The 25,824-nt window shown below is 34.7% G+C and overlaps 1 protein-coding gene across 2 annotated transcripts in view; it reads right to left on the bottom strand.

The window, feature by feature from the left end:
* Positions 1-7,262: 7,262 nt before the first annotated feature.
* The window catches only part of trim67 (tripartite motif containing 67), a 162,970-nt gene continuing 144,408 nt past the window's right edge, over positions 7,263-25,824 (bottom strand). For both annotated transcript variants that reach the window (XM_030129112.1, XM_030129113.1), the window contains 5 exons: positions 25,361-25,499; positions 15,270-15,394; positions 14,394-14,572; positions 10,038-10,200; positions 7,263-7,796 (listed from right to left, as the gene is read on the bottom strand). In XM_030129112.1, the coding sequence (XP_029984972.1) occupies positions 7,749-7,796; positions 10,038-10,200; positions 14,394-14,572; positions 15,270-15,394; positions 25,361-25,499 (654 nt within the window). In that variant the 3' untranslated portion in view covers positions 7,263-7,748. The remainder of the gene's footprint in view (positions 7,797-10,037; positions 10,201-14,393; positions 14,573-15,269; positions 15,395-25,360; positions 25,500-25,824) is intronic.

The following is a 25,824-nucleotide window of genomic DNA, read 5'->3' as shown; positions in this document are numbered from 1 at the left end:
CAAACATTTTCATAATGTAATTTTACTTTTTTCAATGTTATTTTACTGGTCCGGTCCAGTTGAGATCATATTGGGCTGAATGTGGAACCTGAACTACAATGAGTTTGAAACCCCTGATGCTTTAAAATTGACAAAAACATCATATACTGTGTGTAATTGATGGTAGATTTTTGTCTGGATGGGGTAATACGTTCCATATTTTGTTCTGTTGTACATTGTAGACCGTCTTTTATAACATGGACTGGTTTACTGGAGCAGGGGTGTCAAACAAGCGGCCCGTGGGCCAAAACACAGCCCGCTTGAGTGTCCAATCCGGTCTGTGGGATGAATTTGTGAAATGCAAAAAATACATTGTAGATACTGACAATCATTTTAATAATTTCAGTCCAGAGGTCACATAAAGCCCTGTTTTAGTCCCAAATGGATCAGACCAGTCAAATACTATCATAATAACCTATAAATAATGACAACTCCAAATTTTTCCTCTTTGTTTTAGTGTAAAAAAAAAAGAAATTACATGAAAATGTGTACATTTACAAACTACCATTTAATGGGAACAAATATGAACAACCTGAAATGTCTTTTAAAAAATAAGTAGAATTTTAAAAATATTCTGCCTTTTACTAAACATTTAGTGTATTTGTAGATCCACTGTGATCTGTAAGTAGTAACGCACATGTGAAAATGAGAAGCAAGGCCAAAATATTGTTAAAATTATCTTAATGAAGTTCAAATTGCTCATGTTATTCACTTTCTTTAAAGAGTAGTTTATGGATGCAAACATTTTCATAATGTAATTTTACTTTTTTCAATGTTATTTTACTGGTCCGGTCCAGTTGAGATCATATTGGGCTGAATGTGGAACCTGAACTACAATGAGTTTGAAACCCCTGACGCTTTAAAATTGACAAAAACATCATAAACTGTGTGTAATTGATGGTAGAGTTCTGTCTGGATGGGGTAATACGTCACCATATTTTGGTCAGTTGTACATTGTAGACCATCCTTTATGAACATGGACTGGTTCACAAAAGCAGGGGTGTCAAATCTGTGGCCCCTGAGCCAAAACCAGCCCACAAAATGTTCCAATCTGGTTCTTTACAGCGCTAAAACAAAGAAAAACTTGGGGATGTCATTATTTATAGGCTATTATGTAATCGGCCCCTGAACTAAAAGGAGTTTGACATCCTTTCTCTAAAACATTTAACCTCTGTTTGTGATTACAGATATAATCAGTCCACTCTGTCGTGTCATTAGAATTCCCCAAAAACATAAAAAGCGATCCCCAGTTCAGTTTCATTTCAGCTGCCAGAGTCTGGAAGAGGCCACAGGAGCAACATTAAGGAAATGAAAAGCGCCTGCAGACACATAACTGACCCCGTTACCTCGGTTTGATTAATTCAACAAGACAAAACGTTTGCTCACAGTTTCATAGTTTTTGTGTCCAAATTAGCACATGCCCTCACGGTTTAATGAAGGCTGCAGGCGGATTTTAACCTCTTCAACTCGACCTGTTGGTGGCTCAGTCACGACAACGAGCAAAAAAAAAAAGTAGCGGCTGCAGTTACGTTCCGAAATACGTCTAAAATTTGACTTTGTTTTAACAGGTCAGGTTATTTAGGGTAAATGTGCACCAAATGACGTGTGAAATGTCGAAAATATTCCAAGGCACATTTATTTGTTTTGCAATTTTGCCGAAGACCCGAAACGAAACACAATTATGTGAGAATATGTAAACAGGCTAATCCTTGACAAATTATATTTCACGGTTTTAATGTTACTTTATCCCCCGCAGGACCAGGTTTTACTGCACCGCTAACAAAACAGCACATACTTCAGTTAATAGTTAATAAAGTTTGAAGGTTTTAGACCACTTCTATTTTCTTTTAAAGGAAGATCTGCTCCTCTAACTCTGTAGTGGTTTGTCATCTTGTATTATTTCATTTATATGTATGGAAATTAGTCTTTTATCCGTTTGTTTACGTCTTTGTATTTTATGTATTGTCTGTTTTATCCTCTGCTGTACAGTGTCCTTGGGTGTCCTGAAAGGCGCTTATAAATAAAATCTATTATTATTCTTATTAGTTGCCCTTTTCTTGCTGATATGATGAGTATGTACAGGGTGGGGAAGCAAAATTTACAATATTTTGAGGCAGGGATTGAAAGACAGTGTATGACCAATTAGTTTTTTGAAAGTCATGAGAATTTATTTGCCACAAGAAAATGGACATAATAGAAAATGTTTTTATTCTATGTGTCCTCCTTCTTTCTCAATAACTGCCTTCACACGCTTCCTGAAACTTGCGCAAGTGTTCCTCAAATATTCGGGCGACAACTTCTCCCATTCTTCTTTAATAGTATCTTCCAGACTTTCTGGTAATAGTTTTGCTCATAGTCATTCTCTTCTTTCCATTATAAACAGTCTTTATGGACACTCCAACTATTTTTGAAATCTCCTTTGGTGTGACGAGTGCATTCAGCAAATCACACACTCTTTGACGTTTGCTTTCCTGATTACTCATATGGGCAAAAGTTTCTGAAAAGGTATGGATAATAGTGTTAGGTATGATTATGACATCAGTATATGTTTGGTTTCAAAGCAATTGACGTAGTGCCTGCTGAGAAAAAACAACTAAATGTTCATTGTACATTTTGCTTCCCCACCCTGTATATATATATGTACTATTAAGGACAGATTGGACACTGTTGGACTTCAGAATGTGGACACCGTGGACAATACTGAACATAGCAGATGCAGAGGCTTTAATCTGTCATGAAGGTGTAGCTCAGTTGTAAATTTGTGTTACCTTAAAGTGCACCTGTACTGCTCATACTTACGACATTAATTGTGCTTTTTTTATTACTTATATGCAGGAGAGGTGCAAAGTCTGCAAAAAAATTGCCACACAAGCCAAAGAAAAATTTGTTTTTCCTCCCTAAAACATTGTTTATATGAGGACGAGGAGCCCAAATGTAGAGAACAGTAAAGTAGTTTTGTAATAAAATATCTGTATTAGTATAGACGGGGTATTACATCCACTGCTGCAGAAACATTACACATTGTTTACTCATTATTTCTTCCCTGAAAAAAACATTTTACAACTTTTTTTTTTTTTTTAAAATATATATATATATATATATATATATATATAAATTAGTGTTTTTCCTGCATACCTTTGTTCCATTTCACTGAACTTGAACAACTTAAATGTCAAGAAAAATGGAAAAACTTTCAGGGAATATGTAAACAGCTTAGAACTGTTCTGCAGTATTGGAAGTAAAATTCATACAGATGTCATGATTTTTACTGATTTATTACCTACACTGTCTATATTAACCCTTTAAGCGCCAAAGTCGTAATATTGCGACAAGCAACATAACTGACTGAAACAGACCATAACTCCAGATAGTTACCAAATCTTGCCACCAATAGATGGCGGACATGTGCCCCTTCAGTCCTAACACCATTTCAGGGCATGTTTCTACTCAAAGTGAAGGAGAAAATCCAGTTTAAAGGCCTGAGCTGGTTTAGGAAGTAAGTAAAGTTGATTTGGTTTGAGTTTGGATAGATAAGGACAGATTTGAATAAAAAAGATACTAAAACTTACCGCATTTTACTTTCTGCTAATGTTTAAGCTAATTTACTTTAAAGCTGCGTATGAATTTTGTTACCAATTTTTCACCAAATCTGTAAAACCCGAGTCATAGCCAAAGTATCACCAATCCGTAAGTCTTGCCATAATGACACACCAGAATCTCTTCCTTCATGGTGAATAATTTCGAAGTGTACTCCACCATAAACAATCCATGTGTTTACAAACAGAACTGGTAGGTCACTCGGGCATTTTTGGAAATTTTTTCGCAATGTATACTGTGGGAAGTCAGTTTTAGTTTGGATAAATGAGGACAGATATGGCTACTTTGCTGTTTAGATAAAAAATATACTGAAACTTACTGCATTTTACTTTATACTAATGTTTAAGTTCATTTATTTTAAGGATAAGACGACAAAAGACCAAAAACACAAAGAAAACTTCCATGTACAGGGTGGGGAAGCAAAATTTACAATATTTTGAGGCAGGGATTGAAAGACAGTGTATGACCAATTAGTTTATTGAAAGTCATGAGAATTTATTTGCCACAAGAAAATGGACATAATAGAAAATGTTTTTATTCTATGTGTCCTCCTTCTTTCTCAATAACTGCCTTCACACGCTTCCTGAAACTTGTGCAAGTGTTCCTCAAATATTGGGGTGACAACTTCTCCCATTCTTCTTTAATAGTATCTTCCAGACTTTCTGGTAATAGTTTTGCTCATAGTCATTCTCTTCTTTCCATTATAAACAGTCTTTATGGACACTCCAACTATTGTTGAAATCTCCTTTGGTGTGACGAGTGCATTCAGCAAATCACACACTCTTTGACGTTTGCTTTCCTGATTACTCATATGGGCAAAAGTTTCTGAAAAGGTATGGATAATAGTGTTAGGTATGATTATGACATCAGTATATGTTTGGTTTCAAAACAATTGACGTAGTGCCTGCTGAGAAAAAACAACTAAATGTTCATTGTAAATTTTGCTTCCCCACCCTGTAAATCTGTTCGAAGTTCAATCCAATATGGCCGCCACCCTGTGATGTCACAATACGCAAATTAGATGAGGATATTTACTCTGATCATAAGCTTTGGATCATACTCAATATTTTCCTCCTTTACAGTATGACTATCTCTAATCACTTCCAAACTACACTTTTTTTTATTTTTGATATCAAAATTGAATATTTAAATAAAATAAAAAAAATCTAGCGCCTAAAGGGTTAAATTGTCCTTCTACAACCTCTGAATCAGTATTACGGTATATTTCCATCCTGGTGTAAACAAAGGCAGAGAAAATAGAGATGTTCTAAAACTTTTAAGCCGTTATTGTAGCTGTTATTCTCCTCTAATGCGTTATTTTCATTGAAAGCATTAAAAAAACCATCAGTGTTCATAGTGGAATCCAGTCTGTCACGTCTCTGTGTTTTTCTGCCACTTCTTACACAACATGCACCGCCATTTACTGCACATTTACGCATTTCCTGTGGAGGGCGACCACTGCCAGACTCTGTGGATCACGTAACTGAAAACTGAACTGATACCTCGGGGTGTAAAACATCTTTGAATGGGGGCTGATCGGGAGCAGCGCTGCCTGCATCCTACACGTAACACAGACGGAAAGTTAATCTCCCTCTTAAATACATGTTGAGGAGGAAATAATAAAAAAAGAAATGCAGAGGCAGTGCTGCTGCTGCTGAGAGTTTGGCTTCTGAATATTTCATGAGTAAATCAACCTGCAGAGACGCTACGACTCCTACAGGAAACACTTACAATTCTTTTTACCTTACGAGCTGTAAACATGACTGTAAGAGAAGAACAGCAACGGCAGCCCTTACTCAATCTGTCGGCTGTCTGCTGATTATTTTATCCAACTTAATATTAAAACTATGTGGACAAAAGTATGTGGACACGTCAAATTCAGGGGTTTCTTTTCTAACAGGGGTCTGGGATACAAAACAATAATAACACATGCCATAATATAGTTTATTATTGGGATAAACATCAGTGCATTTGGTTTAAATTGTTATCTTTATTTGCAAAGTGAATGTGACAGTGATTGTGTGTCTCTATATATATCAGCCCTGCGATGAACTGATGATATGTCCAGGGTGCACCCCGTCTTCACCCATAAGTAGCTGGGATAGGCTCCTGTGACCCTAGTGAGGATAAAGCAGGTTCAGATAACACTGGGTTACAAAAAAATGTGTTTTGCAAGTTGTCTAGGTTTTTTCAACTGAATTAGGACCATTTTGCACCGCTAAATCCAAAAATGACATCTGTTTTTCTCAATCAGGTCAGGTTTTTTTGCTAATTTGATTTGGAAAAATTTGATCTTCTCACAAAATTGATTACATTTTTGTGACTTTATCAGTTGATTTTTTTTATATAGTTCTCACCCAAAATAGGTTTTAAGAGAAAAAAAATCATTTTCTAACAGGATGCATTTATTATGTATTCAGCGCAGATGTAGCAGAATACGTCAGGCTTATTTTTGCAAGACCTTCTAGTCGAAGCCATTTCATTCACCTGTAATATTAAAAAAAACATTAATCATAAATTGGCAAAAGTAAAATCTTCAGAACTCATTTATTGCAAGAAATATGAAAGAATTTTGTATCATATGATGTGAAAATGCCCATAAATGTAAGCAAAAATGTTAAAAAGCCAATATGTAGCATAGTTCAGAAAGTTGACCTGACTGAGCAAAATTAATGTGATTTGTGGATTCAGCACACCAAAATTATCCTAAATCAGCTCAAAAAACTTAAACGATAAATTTGTTGTAATGAATGAATGAATGAATGTTTCCAAAACGCCTCAGAGATTTTTTTTTTACTTAATTTCTCCCAACACTGATTTAGTTTTTAATCCATGACCATGATTTTAAATGTTCCATCTCTACATTTCTAACAAAAAAGTTAACATGCTCTGGCTGTCAATAAGAATTTTTTTTTTTTTTTGGGGGGGGGGGTGGGGGGGGGGTTGTTTTTTTCCCCTTCTTCTTTCTCTCACTCTATCAGTGTTGTTTATTTCTGAATGTGTGTTTGTTGTGTTGAGTTGATATCAAAAATGAAGCATAATGTACCAATTGGGGGATTTCAAACCTGTACTGTGATAAAGCTTCGAAATAAAAAACATCTGAAACCTAAAAAAAAAAAAAAATTTCTACCACAACTAATCATCTACTTTCTTCACATATGACTTAAGAAGAAAAATATTCCATAAAACGTTAAGGAAATATTGATGTTTTTATCTCAAATCCTTATGAACAGGACATCTTACAGCTGTAGACATGATGTGTCCCAATACTTTTGTCTATTATTAGTGCATTATTCTCTTTTGACATCATTACAAACTGTTTCATTTTAAGTTTAATGGGAGATTATTCTTCCTAAATGAGATGTTAATTGTGGTAGAAAATTAATATTTACAGTCAGAGCACTAAAAATATTTGAGAAATTTACAGGTAGAACATTTAAAATCATAGTCATGGATAATAAAAAAAAAAAAAAAAAAGAAAGAAATTGAGTAAAAACCATCTCTGAGGCATTTTGGAAGTAAAGATAACTATATAAACCAAACTAATCAATTAAACGCACTGATATTTATCCCAAAATAAAACTATATTATAACATTTGTCATTATTGTTTTGTATCCCAGACCCCTGTTAGAAAACAAACACCTGAATTCAACGTGTCCCAATACTTTTGTCCATATAGTGTAGGTTCCCATAAGCGAACTGAAAAGCTTAGCACAGTGTGAGAGTCTTTAGCGTTGATTATGTGACAGTGCAAAGGCCGATTAGTTGGTCACAGGCAGGAAATTTTGTATGTTTTTTTTTTTGGATTTTATGAGCTTGAAAACAGAGGTGTTGATTTTCTAAAGTGGAATTTGACAAAAGTCCACTAATCCAACTCCAGTCGTCTCCGTAGCGACCCTTTAAGAGCTTCAACCTTTGTTCTTAGAGCTGATAACAGCTCAGATCTAAGCGTGATTTCCCACCGAAGAGTAAAATGCGAGACAGAGGGCACCTTGAGGAGGGTGAATCCCATCTGATAGGATTGGAAAAGGTCCATGTGGGGCTGAGCTGAGGCTGCATATGACATCGTTGGTTTGTATCCAGAGCTCAGTCGAGAGGGAGGAAGGGGCTCCTACTGTTTGATATTCTTTGGCACCTCCAAGCCCGTCAGTAAGGTCACCTGCAGTGGACAAACACAACCAACGCTGGATGAGATCATCGCCAAGGCTGAGGGCGACAGCGGACGTTTCACAACAAATAAAAGCACGGCTGCATCTGAAGGTCAAGTCCATTTAGTTTGATTTGAGGAGAAACAGGAGCAGACTTCAGGAAAACACGCTCGTAATTAAAGATTTGTATTCATCCAAGTTATTTGCTTTTATTTTTGGACTTTTTATAGATGTGTCTGGTGATGTTTCAGCTTTTTTAATTCCTTAACCCTTATATACACTGTTTCCCATAAAGTTGGAATAATTGTGTTTACAGTCACATTTCTGTTTTTATTCCTATTTCTACACTTCAGTAATAACCTTTGAACCTAGATTACATTAGATTAAATTGGATTAGACTTTATTGATCCCACAACAGGGGAAATTCACTGGCCAAGGCAGCAACAGAATGAAGTACAAGAAAAAACAGTGCATGCAAACAGATAGTGTAAAAGACAAACAATATAAAAATAGTATGAAAGAGTAGTAAATAATAAAACTCTATACATATTTACAAAAAGATTACACATCGAGTCCCAGTTACACTTTATCTATCATGAATAAATCCCATTGTCAGAATAATTTCATTAGAAGAGGTAAAAATATTGTATTCCAATTCAACCCTTTCATGCACGAATTATGAGAACATTAATGAAGTTTGTTTTTTGTTTTTTTTTCCAGAGTGTTTTTATTGCTCTTTAGGCATGAAAAAAAGAAACATTTTTATGAACCTATTTTTCATGGAGTTACAAAAATATCCACTCAGTTTAGAAGCAAAGAAACATGTATTGACTGAAATACTGTGCGAAAACTATGAAATAAAAAAATGTTTAATGCTGCTAAACTGATGTTTTCTCACATTTTAACATACCTGCATGGAGATAGAATGCAAAAAAAAAAAAAAGCGACTTTTTGTTTAAAAAATACAAAACAGTTAATTATAGTCTAATAACAATTAGCAATTTTTTAAAACTCAAACATGTTACTGCAGATTAGGTTTATCTAGAACAGCAAATTCACAGTAATGGTATGAATTACAGTGTATGGGATGGTGCATAAGTGTCCACTGTGTTGGCTGATATGGAAATAAAACAACAAAAACCATAAATATGCAAGAGACCAGCTTTGAACAGCTGTCCACTATAGTGATCATTATGCATGAAAGGGTTAATAGGTAATAATGTGTAATATACACAATAAATAATAATATAACAAGAGGCAGAGACTATAAAACCATCCTGACAAATGTAAAAGTATAGTTTTATAATGTGATAAATAGATAAATTCAAACAAATAAGTAACTCTATATGACTAAATATTGCAAAAACACAATTTAGGGTTAATTATGTTAATACTGTCTTCTAAAATTAGTTATTAACCAAAACCAAGAAGAGAGAGCACATTACTCCAGTGTTGGTTTCCCTGCACTGGCTACCGGTAACCTACAGAATTGATTTGAAGATACTACTCCTCACGTATAAAGCTCTAAATAAACCCGGACCAAGTTACATTGCAAACTCACTGATCAATTATGTACAAACTAGAACACTGAGGTCATCAAACGCAGGGTTACTAGCAACTCCCAGAAATATTACAAAGAAAATGGGGGACGCAGCCTTTACTAACTATGCACCAAAGTTATGGAATACAATTCCAAAAGACATTAGAGAAGCCAGTTCACTGAATATATTTAAAACCAAATTAAAAACATTTTTATTCTCATCAGCCTTTGAAAGGAGATAAAAATGGGGTCACAATTCAGGAACCAGGAATGTGCGGTTTTTATTTTTATTTTATTTTATTGTATTTCTGTTTTTATTTTTTATTTTATTGTATTTCAAATTTCATCTTATTTCTTGCACTTCAAAAATTCTATGCATAATCAAATATTTTGATGTGCGCTGTTTTTATATTTATTTTTATTTTATTGTATTTCTAATCAAATCTTATTTTTTCAATCAATGTGAAGCACTTTGGGCTACAATTTCTGTATGAAAGGTGCTATACAAATAAAGTTTATTATTATTATTATTATTATTATTATTATTATTATTATTATTATTATTAATAAAATAACAATAACAATAAGTATTATTCTATTATTCTAATTAATCTAAATGAAGCTGTTCCATAAATTAAACTGATTCCAGTATCCCACATTTCCAGGTACCGTATATTGTGTCCGTGTCGCCCCCCCAGCGCTGACCACTGACCTGTACGTTTCTGTTGAGGCTCACAGCAGGAACGAAGACCCCGTCCAGGTTCTCGAAGGCAGTGGGTCCGTGCTGCTCCTTGTTGATGTAGAAGGTCAGAGTGTGTTTGGTCAGATCCAGCAGGATGCCCACTGTGGAGCCCTTAGTGATGCCCCCCTCCGCCCTGAAAACACACACATATACAATGGAAATAAACCCTGAGGAACACCATCCACTACACAGACTGTTATTACATACACATATTTACCCCCTTACATGAAGTACTGGGATTTAGGTTTGAAGCATCTGGAGAACATTCCAGAAGAACAGTGAGGATGTAGAACAGAATAGAACAGAACAGAATAGAATAGAATAGAATAGAATAGAATAGAATAGAATAGAATAGAATAGAACAGAATAGAATAGAATAGACTACAATAGAATAGAATAGAATAGAACAGACTAGACTACAATAGAATAGAATTTGAATAGAACAGACTAGACTACAATAGAATAGAATAGAATAGAACAGAACAGAACAGAACAGAATAGAATAGAATAGACTACAATAGAATAGAATAGAATAGAACAGACTAGACTACAATAGAATAGAATTTGAATAGAACAGACTAGACTACAATAGAATAGAATAGAATAGAATAGAACAGAACAGAACAGAACAGAACAGAATAGAATAGACTACAATAGAATAGAATAGAATAGAATAGAACAGACTAGACTACAATAGAATAGAATTTGAATAGAACAGACTAGACTACAATAGAATAGAATAGAATAGAATAGAACAGACTAGAATAGAATAGAACAGAACAGAACAGAACAGAATAGAATAGAATAGACTACAATAGAATAGAATAGAATAGAATAGAACAGACTAGACTACAATAGAATAGAATTTGAATAGAACAGACTAGACTACAATAGAATAGAATTTGAATAGAACAGACTAGACTACAATAGAATAGAATAGAATAGAATAGAATAGAATAGAATAGAACAGAACAGAACAGAACAGAATAGAATAGAATAGACTACAATAGAATAGAATTTGAATAAAACAGACTAGACTACAATAGAATAGAATAGAATAGAATAGAACAGACTAGACTACAATAGAATAGAATTTGAATAGAACAGACTAGACTACAATAGAATAGAATAGAATAGAATAGACTACAATAGAATAGAATAGAACAGACTAGACTACAATAGAATAGAATAGAATAGAATAGAATAGAATAGAACAGACTAGACTAGACTAGAATAGACTAGAATAGAATAGAATAGAATAGAATAGAATAGAATAGAACAGAACAGACTCGACTAGAACAGAACAGACTAGACTAGAATAGGCTAGAACAGACTAGAATAGAACAGAACAGAACAAACTAGACTAGACTAGAAGAGAATAGAACAGACTAGACTACAATAGAATAGAACAGAACACAATAGAACATAACAGACTAGACTAGAATAGAATATGACGGAATAAAATAGAATATAAAAATAGACTAGAAGAGAACAGAATAGAATAGAATAGAATAGAACATACTCAACTAGAATAGTACAGAATAGAATAGAATAGTCTAGACTAGAACAGAACATAACAGACTAGACTAGAATAGAATATGACTGAATAAAATAGAACAGACTAGACTAGAACAGAACAGACTAGACTACACTAGAGTAGACTAGAATAGAATAGAATGGAATAGACAAGGACATAACAGACTAGACTAGACTAGACTAGACTAGACTAGACTAGACTAGAATAGAATAGAATAGAATAGAATAGAATAGAATAGAATAGAATAGAATAGAATAGAATAGAAATAACATGAACAACAATAGACAAGAAAGAACAACAAAGAAAAGTTCTGTTTCAGTATGTGAACTAAAATTATGGAACAGACGAAAGGTGGTGTTTACTGTGGTTTTTGTTGGTTCTTTTGTCGGTTGGTTTGTTATGAGTTGGATTTTGCTGTTTATTTATGCATTTATTTTATTCATTCATTTTAACATTTTGTGTTGCCTTCAGGAATGTACACATATATATCTGTTCTTTTGTATGTCAATATGAGTGGGTGGGTATGTAATGTATGTATGTACATGTTGTGAAAATGACAATTGGGATTAAAATTCACAAAAACATAAAAAAAAAAAAAAAAAAGAAAAAAGATTTTTCATCCAGTCTTATGCTGATAGGAAGCTAAATGATAGACTGTTGTGTGGAGAAGGAGTGGGATTAAATAAGTTACACTTCCTCCAAGTCCTTTTCGAATATGTAGACAATCATTATATGTTGTTTTCATGTATATATATAAGTTTTCATGCTTTATTTCTAGGCACTAATGTAGGATCATGTGATTAGTTTTGTTGCATATCTGAACTAAACTAAAATAAACACCAGGGGACAAAGAAATACGAGTTAAATTATGACATGAGATGATTAACGACATGAAACTAAATAAATCTGTTGTCAGGACGAACTGAATGAGTAAAGAAATATATGAAGTCTGATGGTTTACATATTGCTGTGAAAAGCAGAGTGATCTCTGGTGAAGAACAGACATTTTCTTGTGAATAAATGTTTAATAAGAGTTTGATAGTTTCCTTATGACACAGGGAGGGATGGGGCACAGAGCTGGTTTGATGTCTTGTGCAGCCTGCAGTCATCTTCAGCTGCTCCCTGGTGTGTTTGTTAGTTGGTATTGTACGAGCCCCAGGGGTCCCTCTGTCATCCTGTGTATGTATCATTATCTAAAGTGTGTGTCTGTTTGTGTGTTTCTCTTTGCTTTGTGAGATCTAACGTACCATACATAACGATGAATGGATACAGACGGCACCACCTCACACGGTCCGTGTCTACCGCTGGTTTTGTTGATTTACAAATGTTCACATTAGTACCACTGATTCCAGATTCTTCACATCTGACTGGTTTTAATAATGATTTATGTGACATCAGCAATAAGACAGTAATGATCAGGAGATGTATATGCCAGGCTGCAAAAAATCTGATTTATTGGTATATAAAGTCCTACGGGTTGGTTGTAAAATTGTAGTAAAAAGAGGCTGTATTCTGTATTTAATGTCCTTGTACCTCAGCGGCATGTTCTATCAAGAATCAATAACATGTGAGATTGTCAGGTTCTGCTGCTATGTTAGTGTCCTGTGGTCTGGATGCAGGAGATCAATTTCACTGGAGGAAAATTCAACTTATTCAATGCAAAGACCATATATGACTTCTATCAGTGATCAATAAGAACTAGATTGATATCTGTAACTATTTACGTGTTATAAACCATCAAAATATGGACCATTATAAGTAAAGACTCCAGGAGCACTTTGTCATTTTTTGCTTTTTATTCAGTAGACTTTCTGACTAGCATTAGAGAGAGAGAGAGAGAGAGAGAGAGAGAGAGAGAGAGAGAGAGAGAGAGAGATTGATTCTCAAACCTCCTGTTCTCTCTCTCTCTACACTGTATATATGGGTTCTGAAGTAGTAGTAGTAGTGTTAAAATCAATGTATATAAGGTCTACATGTTATATGAATAATTCTCATTACGTATTAGCCATGTCAACTGCTCATCAGATCATTTTTTTTATTATTTATTGGCATGTAACTGTGCATGTAAATATAGTCAGTGATCTAATAAAAAAAAACAAAAACAAAAAAACAGCAAGTCAGAAAACAAGAACAGATCAAATATAAAATTACAGAAAATTAAAAAGTAAAATAGAATATAGAATTTAACAAAAGTAAAATAAGAATAAACCTGAAGTAGAATAAAATACAGACAAAATATGGTAAAAAAAAAAAAAAAAAAAAGGAATAAAAACTTTTTTTTTTTTTTTTTTTTACCATATTTTGTCTGTTAACAGCAATCACAGAATGTCTATCTTTGAATATTAGCAGTATTAATATTGTGGGTATCTATGAAAGTCTATAGAAAATAGTGCAAACTGTAAAACTCCATCCATTCATTTCTGTTAATGATTTTAAAAGTATCATGGAGAATGCAGTGAAGGAGGACCGTCACTGTTTTTCTTGATGTCATTGTGGTGGAATTATTTGGTTTAATTATTCACTGTGTATTATTTATGTGTTTTATGTTGTTTGGACTTTATATGGCTGCTACCTTGACCAGGTCTCCCTTGTAAAAGAGATTTCTAATCTAAATAGGACTTCCTGGTTAAAGGTTAAATAAATAAATAAATAAGTAAAAAATTTATGTTTGAATAAATATCAAATAAATATTGCATTGTTATTGTAAGAACAGAGGATTATTGCTCGACTTATTGCACATAATTTCCATTCTCCAGGGTTCGGTCATATTATTGGATGTATACACCCACCTGTTGGTGTGAGAGTTGTTGTGCATGAACCAGGAGCGGTTGTTGTCCACATACATGGCCCAGGCTTTGTCGTCTTTCCCCAACATCATGTCTTTCATGGTGTTGATCCTCGCCACACCGAAGGCAGGGTCCGGATGGTTGTCATAGCGATCGATGCTGACCTCCCAGTAGTGGACGCCCTGAAATGTACAGGGGGGGAAGCAAAATTTACAATATTTTGAGGCAGGGATTGAAAGACAGTGTATGACCAATTAGTTTATTGAAAGTCATGAGAATTTATTTGCCACAACAAAATGGACATAATAGAAAATGTTTTTATTCTATGTGTCCTCGTTCTTTCTCAATAACTGCCTTCACACGCTTCCTGAAACTTGTGCAAGTGTTCCTCAAATATTGGGGTGACAACTTCTCCCATTCTTCTTTAATAGTATCTTCCAGACTTTCTGGTAATAGTTTTGCTCATAGTCATTCTCTTCTTTCCATTATAAACAGTCTTTATGGACACTCCAACTATTGTTGAAATCTCCTTTGGTGTGACGAGTGCATTCAGCAAATCACACACTCTTTGACGTTTGCTTTCCTGATTACTCATATGGGCAAAAGTTTCTGAAAAGGTATGGATAATAGTGTTAGGTATGATTATGACATCAGTATATGTTTGGTTTCAAAACAACTGACGTAGTGCCTGCTGAGAAAAAACAACTAAATGTTCATTGTAAATTTTGCTTCCCCACCCTGTAAGTCCCTCCCATATTAAATATTCAGATAAAACCCCTAAGGGAAATTCATGAAACCACCAAACCGAGTCGAAGTGATGGGTTTCAGTTGTACAAACAGCACGTTTGATACGGCAGATGTGATTTAAAGCTCAAATACCTTAGAGAAAGCAGCCGTTCCCAGCACCACGCGGTCGTCGTAGCTGTTACAGGACACAGTCTGGTTTTCATTGGACAGAACAATGTCCCGGTGAGCTGAGGTGGGGTCAAAGGTGAACCACGCCACTGTAGAAAGGACAGTGCACTATTACATTCTGCATTCACTCACACTTATTCGGGAAAGACATGTGAAAGACAAATATAAAAGGCATTTCCTAATTTAGTATTTTTTCTTTCAGTAATAGCCGGGTTAATTCTGAGCAAAAATGTCCAGGACTGAGAGTGAAGTCTGAAAATGTGCAGTACTGTGAACGTCCACTAGGGGGCTGGCTCCAGAAGTGAGTCAACGCCCTAAGAACCACCACATTAAAATGTCCAAATTCACAGCAGAAATAAACATGCAACTACTTGAATTTTGTATTTATTTATTTTTTATCCTTAGCACTGAAAGTGAAGGAATGTTTTTAAGAAATGGAATTACTCTAGATTGTTGGGTGTAATTCAGTTACTGCATTATGTATTTGTTGTGGTTTGATGTTAAAATTAGGAAAATAGTATTGTTTGACTCTTGTATCAAGTGAGTGATAAAGGTGTAAAAGCACTGAGGGGTAGGATTAAATAAGTTTATACTTCTTCCTACTCCTTTTCAACCATGCAAAATTCAGACTTCTATGTGCTTGGAGATAGATTCTGTCCATTTGAATGTTTTATTTTGTTTTTATTTATTTATTTGTATTTTTTTTTATTTTTTTTATTTATTGTTTTTGCATGTTTGAAATAAATAAAGACAACAACAACAGATGTCAAGTCCCCTCTGTCTTGTCTATATATGTTTGTGCATCTGTATGTTTTGTGTATTTTTGTAGGTTATTTATGCATTTTTATTTTTTTTGTGTGTGTAATTAACCTTACCAGGCATTAAAATGAACAAGAACTTGAAGAAAACAAGGGAGGTCTAATAATTATTTACGTGACTGAACATAGATTAGGTGTATTAAATAATTATTATTATTATGCTGAAAATCTTGCGATTGAGTGTGTTTTGTTTACTATATTTGTCCGAATGTGAATGCAGCAACGTGTAGCGAGACAAAGTTCATCCTGATCCTGATATTTAGAGCCTGATACAAAAAACAGAAGCATTAACATGTATTGGAAAATGCAGAGGATAATATCATAATAATAAATAGTGAAAAATTACATGGGAAAAGTTAGATGTACAGAAAAATAATCATTTGGAAGTCTGTATAAAAATAGCTCTAGGTCTTTATGCAATGTTGCAGACATGTGCAGTTCACAATTTTGCATATGACGTACAAATAAGCCTAAAACTTATATTAAAGGAGTGATATTTTGCTTTTTAAATGGAATTCTTCATTTTCCCACATTTCCCTGTGGTCTCCATTAACTGTAAATGCTCTGCTTGGGTCTGAATTCTTCATTCATTCAACTCCACAGGACCATCTTCAATCCTATTTCTGAGTAATGACACCAGAAAGGTGGTTTGGAGCGCTGGCCCTTTAACCCTTTCATGCATGGTGGTCACTACAGTGGACAGCTGTTCAAAGGTGTTATCTAGTATATTCATGGATTTTGTTGTTTTAGTTCCATATACCGTGGATACTGATGCATCATCCCATACGCTGACAATTCATACCATTACTGTAACTTTGCTGTTCTAGATAAACCTAATCTGCAGTAACATGTTTGAGTGTAAATAAAAAAAAAAAAGCAAATTGTTATTAGACTGTAATTAAAAGGATTTTTTTTTTTTTGCTTTTTTTTTTTTTTTTTTTAAACAAAAAGGTTTTTGTTTTTTGCATATTATCTCCATGAAGTGAGTAATAACTAGTATTAGAGTATGGTAAAATGTGACAAAGCATCAGATTAGCAGCATTAAACATGTTTTTATTTCATAGTTTTCACACAGTGTATCAGTAAATACAAGTTTCTTTGATTCTAAAATTAAACACATGGTGTCCAGCTGAGTGGACATTTTTGTAACTCCATGAAAAATAGGTTCATAAAAAAATTCAATCGCATTTTTTTTTTTTTTTTTTCATGCCTAAAGAGGATTAAAAATTACTCGGGAAAAACATCCTGATTAAGGTTCTCACAGTTCATGTATGCAAGGGTTAAATGCACATGAGCCACTTCAGGCCCCGCCCCCTCCGGGTTATTGGCTGTGCTGCTCTGTCCCGTTCAACCAACAACTGAACATTTTAGGTAATCGGTTCAAAGTTCGGACATATTTTCAGTTTTTACTACAACTGCTGCTGCTGATAAACAATTATGTCGTACTCCGAGAAATATTCGTAGGAAGTCTGGACCTTATATGTGCAAACGTTGTGACGTAACTAGTTATAAAATGTAACAAATTAAGCAGGAATTCAAACAGGTTGTAGAAATCCACTGGATTTTTGCCAAAATGAATATAAAAATATAACTTTGCAGCACCTGGAGGGTTCAAATTCAAACTTTATGAACTATTAGGGTCCAAATACACAAATAAATGAACCACAGACTAAGAAAAGTGGGTTTAGGGAAATATGAGCCCTTTAAGAATAAAACACAAAAAAGCGGAACAATAATAATCTATAATCTAAAATCTATAATTTTACTAAGATCAAATTGGGCTGAATGTGGCAAAAAAATGAGTTTGACACCCCTGGTCTAAACAGAATTAAACAATGTGATCCTAAATATTACATCAGGCATAATATTGCTGACATTGTTCCTATTTTAGTTCCAAACTCCAACATTTTAACAATATTATGCTTGTTACTAAATATTTGTGTAACATTGTGTATTTAAATGGTTAGTTGAGGCATCGTATTGTTAAAATCGCACTTCTTTTTCTTCTATTCTACATTTTTTTCAGGTTATTCATCTCTTTTTTTATGAAAGGATAGTTTGTAAATGTAAATATTTTCATAATTTAATGTTTTTATTGTGCTAAAACAAAGAGAAAATCTTGGAGTTAACATACTTTATAATAATAATACATTTTATTTATAGGCGCCTTTCTTGGTACTCAAGGACACCATACAGTAAACATGGGAATATAAAACAAACAATAAAACCGAGTAAAAAAATAAAAGGCAGGTTAAAAATTGGACAAATTTATATGTTATTATTTTATTGATGCGGCCCATTTCGAGATCAAATTGGGCTGACCTTATATGACCTTATATGTGCAAATGACGTGATGTAACTAGTTATAAAACGTAACAAATTAAGAAGGAATTCAAACAGGTTGTAGAAATTCACTCGATATTTGCCACAATTAATATAAAGATAACTTTGCAGCACCTGGAGGGTTCAAATTCAAACTTTATGAACTATTAGGGTCCAAATACACAAATAAATGAACCACAGAACCACAGTGAACCACAGGTTTAGAGAAATATGACCCTTTTAAAACAACAATAAAACACTAACATTATGATCCACAAATGCATTCACTTACATTTTAAACAAACCCATGGCCTTTGGAAAAGATAAATGCCTTTGAGCGGTGAGATAAGCCTGTCTTTTCTTGATTTGATAACATGTGAAGACACTTTGCTGTTGAATGAGTGGCCATAGTATTGACTGTGTTCTGTAAGTGCAGGATTTCAAATCCATCAACCTTTCATGAGTCCATTTGTTCGACCGGCTCGCTCTCAAATTCTTGTGTTTACTCTGTTCAGTCTTTCACCACTACTTCTCCTGACAATCCTTCACGTACTGCTTTCTGGATATTTTTCTATACTCAAAACTTTGCTTTCTTTTCGGCCTCGGCTGCAACCCTTACATCATCAGTTGCTTCTTAGAAAAAAACTGGAAAAGCGTCATCTGCTTTGACATTTCACTTGTGCTTGTATGTAGAGTGGAGTCAAAGTGCAGGGCTGGAGATATGGATTGCCTAAAGCGTGATATAGACTTTTGATCTAATGCAACTGAGACACAACCTCAGTCTCCTGTTGTAGCAGCAGAAGCGAAACCTGACGTTTACATAATATAAGTCACCTATAGGTAGAACATTATTGAATAAGCTATTAAACTCTTTTTTTTTTTTTTTTTTTTTTTTTTTTAATCAACCCTCTGGTATCCCGTCCAGCAAGGCCCTTACTAAGCACCAAGTGTACCTTTTTGGCACACTTGTGGAATAATGTCAAAAAAAAAAGTTCATACAGTTTGTTTTTAATTCTTTTAAACTTTTTTCTATTTCATCAACTTGACCCGTAAATAAAAATACCAAATACTCAATAATTGTCACATTTTTTAACGATTTAAATGCCGGGTTTGTAATGTAAACAAACCATTTTTTTGGACGCATTAAACACAAAAAATTATTTTTTTTCAATATACTACATAAAAAGTGGATCATATATTATTTGATTTTTGCAGCCTGGCATATGTCAATAAGTAACTCCAACACTGGTTAATTTGCATTATTACTTTTGGCACTAGGTCAAATGTTCAAAAATACCAGCATCTGTCACCAAGTGTGCGTAAAATGCACACCTATAAATCCAACTAGTAAATATTATATATTGATTTATTTTTCTACTCTAATTTGATTTTATTTTTGTAAATCCAGCTCAGCTCTAATCATACAGATCAAATGGAAGAAACAGTGTGTTTTCGGCACACTTGGCAGACAGATGCTAGTCTGGTAATTTTCTTTTGTTTACAATGTGCACATTATAGTTGGCCAGAATTTTAAAGATTGTGCAAAAATGAACAACTTTTGAATTCTAACCTTATTTAAATTGTGAAAAATAATATGAAGTTTTTGAACACAAAGTGCAAAGTGTTCCTAAAAGGCGCACCTGGATACCGGAGGGTTAATATCCTTTGTAGCGATTGAGAAGATGTCATCAACTATAAAAACACTAGAGTGTACGCCTACAGAACATGACATGTCTACGACCAAAGATGTCAAACCTTTTTATTATGGAATTTGTGGAATCTACAGAAAAAAACAGAGACGTACAGTGACATGTATGCAATATGTTCTTTAAGGAATCACAATAGCAATAACAGAATGTTTGCTTGTGTGCATGATGGGTTTCCGGTTGTGTGTTTTTTTTACCCATTTATTTTACCCAAGCCTTTTATTACCTGCTTTTATTTGTATTTTTATTGTAGGTTTTATATATATGATGTACAGATTAGATGGCACTTTTAATTTCTTTGTAAAGATATTCTATTCTATTCTATTCTATTAATGTTGAAAGACAATCCTGTTGAAGGGCCATAATTTTCCCAAACATCCACTGTGGATGTGGAAATAATAGCCCTAATCCACCTGGTATAAAAATTTGCACCTGTTTAACCCTGACCATATTTTCAGGGGAAAAACGCCTAAACAGACATACCCAAAGTAAATGAAGAATTCCTTCACAATAATAAGGTTCATATGGATGTTCTTGGTGTCTGTGGACATTTACAGACCTCACAGAATCTATTCCCATTGTCTAAAATATTGTATCTATTACTCTGCCTGAGTAAACTATAACAAACTAAAAGAGAAATTAGAATTCTTTATCCTCGCCTGTTTTTTTTTCGGCTGGATTGACGATGATATGCATAAATTAATTGTTCGTGTCAGAGATTTTTAATAGCGTATATTTCACCCCACAAAGATTAAAAATCATGTTTGAACATTAAAGTTTGCACTAAAATACACTTTTAATGTACTTTTATTAACATTAGGGTCTAAACTTTGAGCAAAAGTTGAAAAAAACATCCATTGTCCTGATTTATTATATTTTTATAGTAGATGAATATTAATATAATTTTTTAGGCCCGTGGGCGGGACGATAGGGCTAAAGGGGTTTTAAAATCCTAATGTATGAGTATTAGGTATAACTTTTATTATTATTTAGGTATTTCATAAAAATACTATAGTAAAACAGCTTGAAAATGATCACTGAGGTATTTGGGAGCTGTTGTACAAGAATATTGTGATGTTTTCTGATTATTATCAATTCAATATCTAATTCTAAAAATAAATAAATAAATATACTAAAAAATACTTCCCTGAAACAACAAGACTAGAATAACAGATGTAGACCTATGGATTTGTCTAAATCAAAATAAGACATTCATGAACATACAGATTTATGAATTTATTATTTTGGTTGTACTTGAATCCACCATGTTTTGGTATTGGAGTGCAGAGTTAACGAACTGCACTTGAATGCACCACATAAATAAGCAGCTCACTGAGGAGTGATGGTTAATATCTGATTTCACAACTAGAACTGGCACGATATCAATCGAATTTAACTGGTTTTCACACAGTTACACAGTGAGCAGCTTCCAGTGTGTTGTGTCGACTTTTCACTAAAAAAAAACCTGACAGATGATAGTTTTCTAACCTTCGAAAACACATATTTGGGGCCAGTTAATAATTCCAATTACTTCCTTTTCTTTTTCTTTTTTTTTTTTTTTTTTTTTTTACACATTTTCAGTATAGTAAGAGAAAATGTTTTCCATATTTAACCTTTTCATGCATGAATTATAAGAAAGTTAATCAAGATTTTTTTCTTTATTCTTCTTTAGGTATTTAAAAAACAATGAGATGATTTTTTTTTTTTTTTTATGAAGTTATTTTTCATAGAGTTGCAAAAATGTGCGTTTAATTTTTAAAGCAATGCAATGTGTATTTACTGATATACTGTGTGAAAACTATGAAATAAAAACATTCAATGCTGCTAATTTGATGTTTTCTCACATTTTAACATACACTACAAACAAAAAGTTATGGATATTTAAAATTTTTGGAGCTTTTTCTTTTTTTTCAGTTGGGATTTTTGCACAACGCTTTTTACTTTTTTGTGTGTGTGAAGTGAATTGAAACATTTTTTTTTTAATGACCATAGTTTTATTTACAAATGGCAAAAATGACCCAAAAAAAAGTCAAAAAAACAAAAAGAAATATCCTTAACTTTTTGTGTGTAGTGAACTCCAATACTAGTCACTTCATGGAGATAATATGCCAAAAAAAAAAAAAAGTTGTTAATTACAGTCTAATAACAATAACAAGGAACTGATTTACACTCAAACATGTTAGATTTGGTTTATCAAGAACAGCCGAGTTACAGTAATGTTATCAGTTGCAGTGTTTTGTGTATTGTGTTGGCTGATATGAAACTAAAATAACAAAATCCAAGAATATATAAGAGAACAGCTGTAGAAGAACTGTCCACTGTAGTGACCACTGTGCATGAATGGGTTAACTACATACTTCACATTTTCTGAACTCATTATTATTCAGTAAGAATAAGTTCATACATTACCCAAGTTACCCAAAAATTAGGAGATCAGGCAATTAATTCCTTAACGCTTATGTGCTGTTAGTGATTTAAAAAAAAAGTGACATAAGTAGTGAAATAGAAACACCTTAAATCTCAAAACATCCAACAGATGCATATATTTCCAATGTATTCTATATGGAGCTAAAACAGCCCAGTGTTGATAAGTTGGAAATATACTGATAACATTTCATCCATTTAAATTTACTCCATTAAAAAAAGGAAGTCCCTAATTTATTTAGAGGGGGAAAAAAATGCCGTGTTTGATAGACGGAATATTATTTAAAACACTATTAATAAACCATACAGTGTCAGAATGTCGTCACTATTTATCATTTCGGTAAAAATCTGCATGGTTTTTCTTTTTTGTTTTCGTATTTAGGATAAAATCGGAGCTGATACATGGTGATATTAGATGTTTTTCTCCATTAACAAGCAGAGTAAAAACCCTCCTTGTTTACTGAAAAATAAATTAAGGATGACTCGACCATTTTACGAGGTTATTTACTCCTACTGAATACATCTATGACTCTAATCTATTAGAAAATGAACAGTATGTGTGTAACAGATTTGTCACACCAGGGTCCTAAGAAACTCATTTTGTCCAAATACAGTTAATCTGATCTTTAATGGAAGTAATTTTCTCCATTGAGAGCAGATATCAGACTAGATCACTGATATTTTCATGTGCCACACAGCTACACCCTCATGTATATTAATGCATGCGTTGACTGTTGTTTCCTTCCAAAGTCATGTTGTTGATATGACATTATGTCCAGCGGGTTGTTAATATATGAGTACGTTTAGCTACAGGATAAAAGCTGCACACGCCCACACATCGAAGGGCGAAACATCAGGGACATTATCTACGCCTGAAGACAGAAATGCTTCATCAGCGAGATACTACAGCCACATGCTGCAGCGGGGAATAAGTGGTGATACAGGCAATATGTACACACAAACACAACCGAAACCAGGGGTGTCCAACCTGCAGGATGAAACTGCAAAGTGAAAAAATTACACTGAGGATATTAACGGTCAAGGGTGTCAAATTCATTTTAGCTCAGGTTCCACATACAGACCAATATGATCGAAACCCAAATGCCTGATTTTGCAGCAGCTTTTCCAAAAAATTGCGGTGAAAGTTGCGATGATTTGAGGCTTCTTTTATTAAAGTCACAGGAACATGGGCATTTGCAAATTACCTAGAACAGTCTTTTTTGAGTTTTTAGCCTTAAAAAGCACCAGGAAGCCATGATTTAAACAAAACAGCCTTTTTTTCATTCACTCATTTATTTGTTTTGAGCAGCCAATGAGAGCGGAGCGTCACAGAACGCCAGCCAATGAGAGTGTAGTGTCACAGAACACCAGCCAATGAGAGCGTAGTGTCACAGAACGCCAGCCAATGAGAGCACAGCGTCACAGAGCGTTAGCCAATGAGAGTGCAGCGTCACAGAACACCAGCCAATGAGAGCGCAGCATCACAGAGCGTTAGCCAATGAGAGCGTAGCGTCACGGAACGTCAGCCAATGAGAGCGCAGCGTCACAGAACGTCAGCCAATGACAGCGCAGCGTCACGGAACGTCAGCCAATGACAGCGCAGAGTCACGGAACGTCAGCCAATGAGAGCGCAGCGTCACAGAACGCCAGCCAAAGAGAGCGCAGCGTCACGGAACGTCAGCCAATGAGAGCGCAGCGTCACAGAACGCCAGCCAAAGAGAGCGCAGCGTCACGGAACGTCAGCCAATGAGAGCGCAGCGTCACAGAACGCCAGCCAAAGAGAGCGTAGCGTCATGGAACGTCAGCCAATGAAAGCGTAGTGTCACAGAATGCCAGCCAATCAAAGCGCAGCGTCACAGAACGCCAGCCAATCAGAGCAGAGCGTCACAGAACATCAGCCAATGAGAGCGCAGCGTCACAGAACGTCAGCCAATGACAGCGCAGCGTCACAGAACGCCAGCCAATGAGAACGTAGCATCACGGAACGCCTGGCAATGAGAGTGCAGCGTCACGGAACGCCAGCCAATCAGAGCAGAGTGTCACAGAACATCAGCCAATAAGAGCGCAGCGTCATGATCATGATTGGGTTTCCTGATGTGTCCACACATACGGCGCCATTTTCTTTTAAAACTCTTCTTCTTCTCTTGTAAATGTAAATATTTTCATAATTTAATGTTTTTATTGCACTAAAACAAAGAAAAATCTTGGCATTACCATAATTTCTGTTATTATGTTATTATTTTACTGATGCGGCCCATTTCGAGATCGAATTGGGCCGAATGTGTCCTGTTGGAAGAAAATGAGTTTGACACCCCTGATCTAAACCGAATTAAACAATGTGATCCTACATATTACATTAGAATGCTGGTTTTACAGCTGCAGCCACAGCTCCTCTTACTGTTAAAGCCACCGAGAGTCACATTGCATTCTGTGTTTCTGCAGTCTACGCCAGTCCTCAAACAAAGACAGAGGAGGGAGAGTAGGCAGGAGGAAACATGACAGAGAGGAAAAGAAGGAGGGCAGGAGGGATGAACGGTTATCAGTCTGAAAACAGCCTCTAATACCCATTGTTATTGTGGCTGGAGATGATTTAGTGTGAATACGGAGGGTTTAGAGTCTGGACTAGACTCTGGGTTTTTTTGTTTTTTTGTCATCTTTTCTCTCTTTTTTTCATCCCACTTCTTTCTTTTCTTTTTGTGCTTTCCCCTCCTCATTTTCTCATCATCTACTTCTCTGCTTTTTGTGTGGAAACCATTTTCGGTCCAAATGTACAAACACCACGTACCGTCAGAAGTCTTCAGCACCACTGTTTTGCTGTACGGCCCCACTCCGATGCCATTGTAGGCTTTGACTCTGGCGTTGTAGGAGCTGTTAAAATGGAGGCCGTCCACCGTACACACCGTCTCCTTCCCCACATAAACCTCCTGGAGGACACACACACACACACACACAAGTCTCATCATGACAAATGCAATTCAAGGGTAAGCACATACACTCGAGGAAAAAAATTACACTGGTCAACAACAAATTTATTGTTGAAGTTTTGTGAGCTGTTTTAGGATCATTTTGGTGTGCTGAATCCACAAATCACATTAATTTTGCTCAATCAGGTCAACTTTCTGAACTATGCTACATATTGGCTTTTTAACATTTTTGCTTACATTTATGGGCATTTTCACATCATATGATACAAAATTCTTTCATATTTCTTGCAATAAACGAGTTCTGAAGATTTTACTTTTGCCAGTT

This window comes from Sphaeramia orbicularis, chromosome 24 (genome assembly GCF_902148855.1).
Source record: "Sphaeramia orbicularis chromosome 24, fSphaOr1.1, whole genome shotgun sequence".
Lineage (NCBI taxonomy): Eukaryota > Metazoa > Chordata > Actinopteri > Kurtiformes > Apogonidae > Sphaeramia > Sphaeramia orbicularis.
The sequence above is the reverse complement of the archived record's forward strand: the minus strand, read 5'-3'. Positions and strand labels throughout refer to the sequence as shown.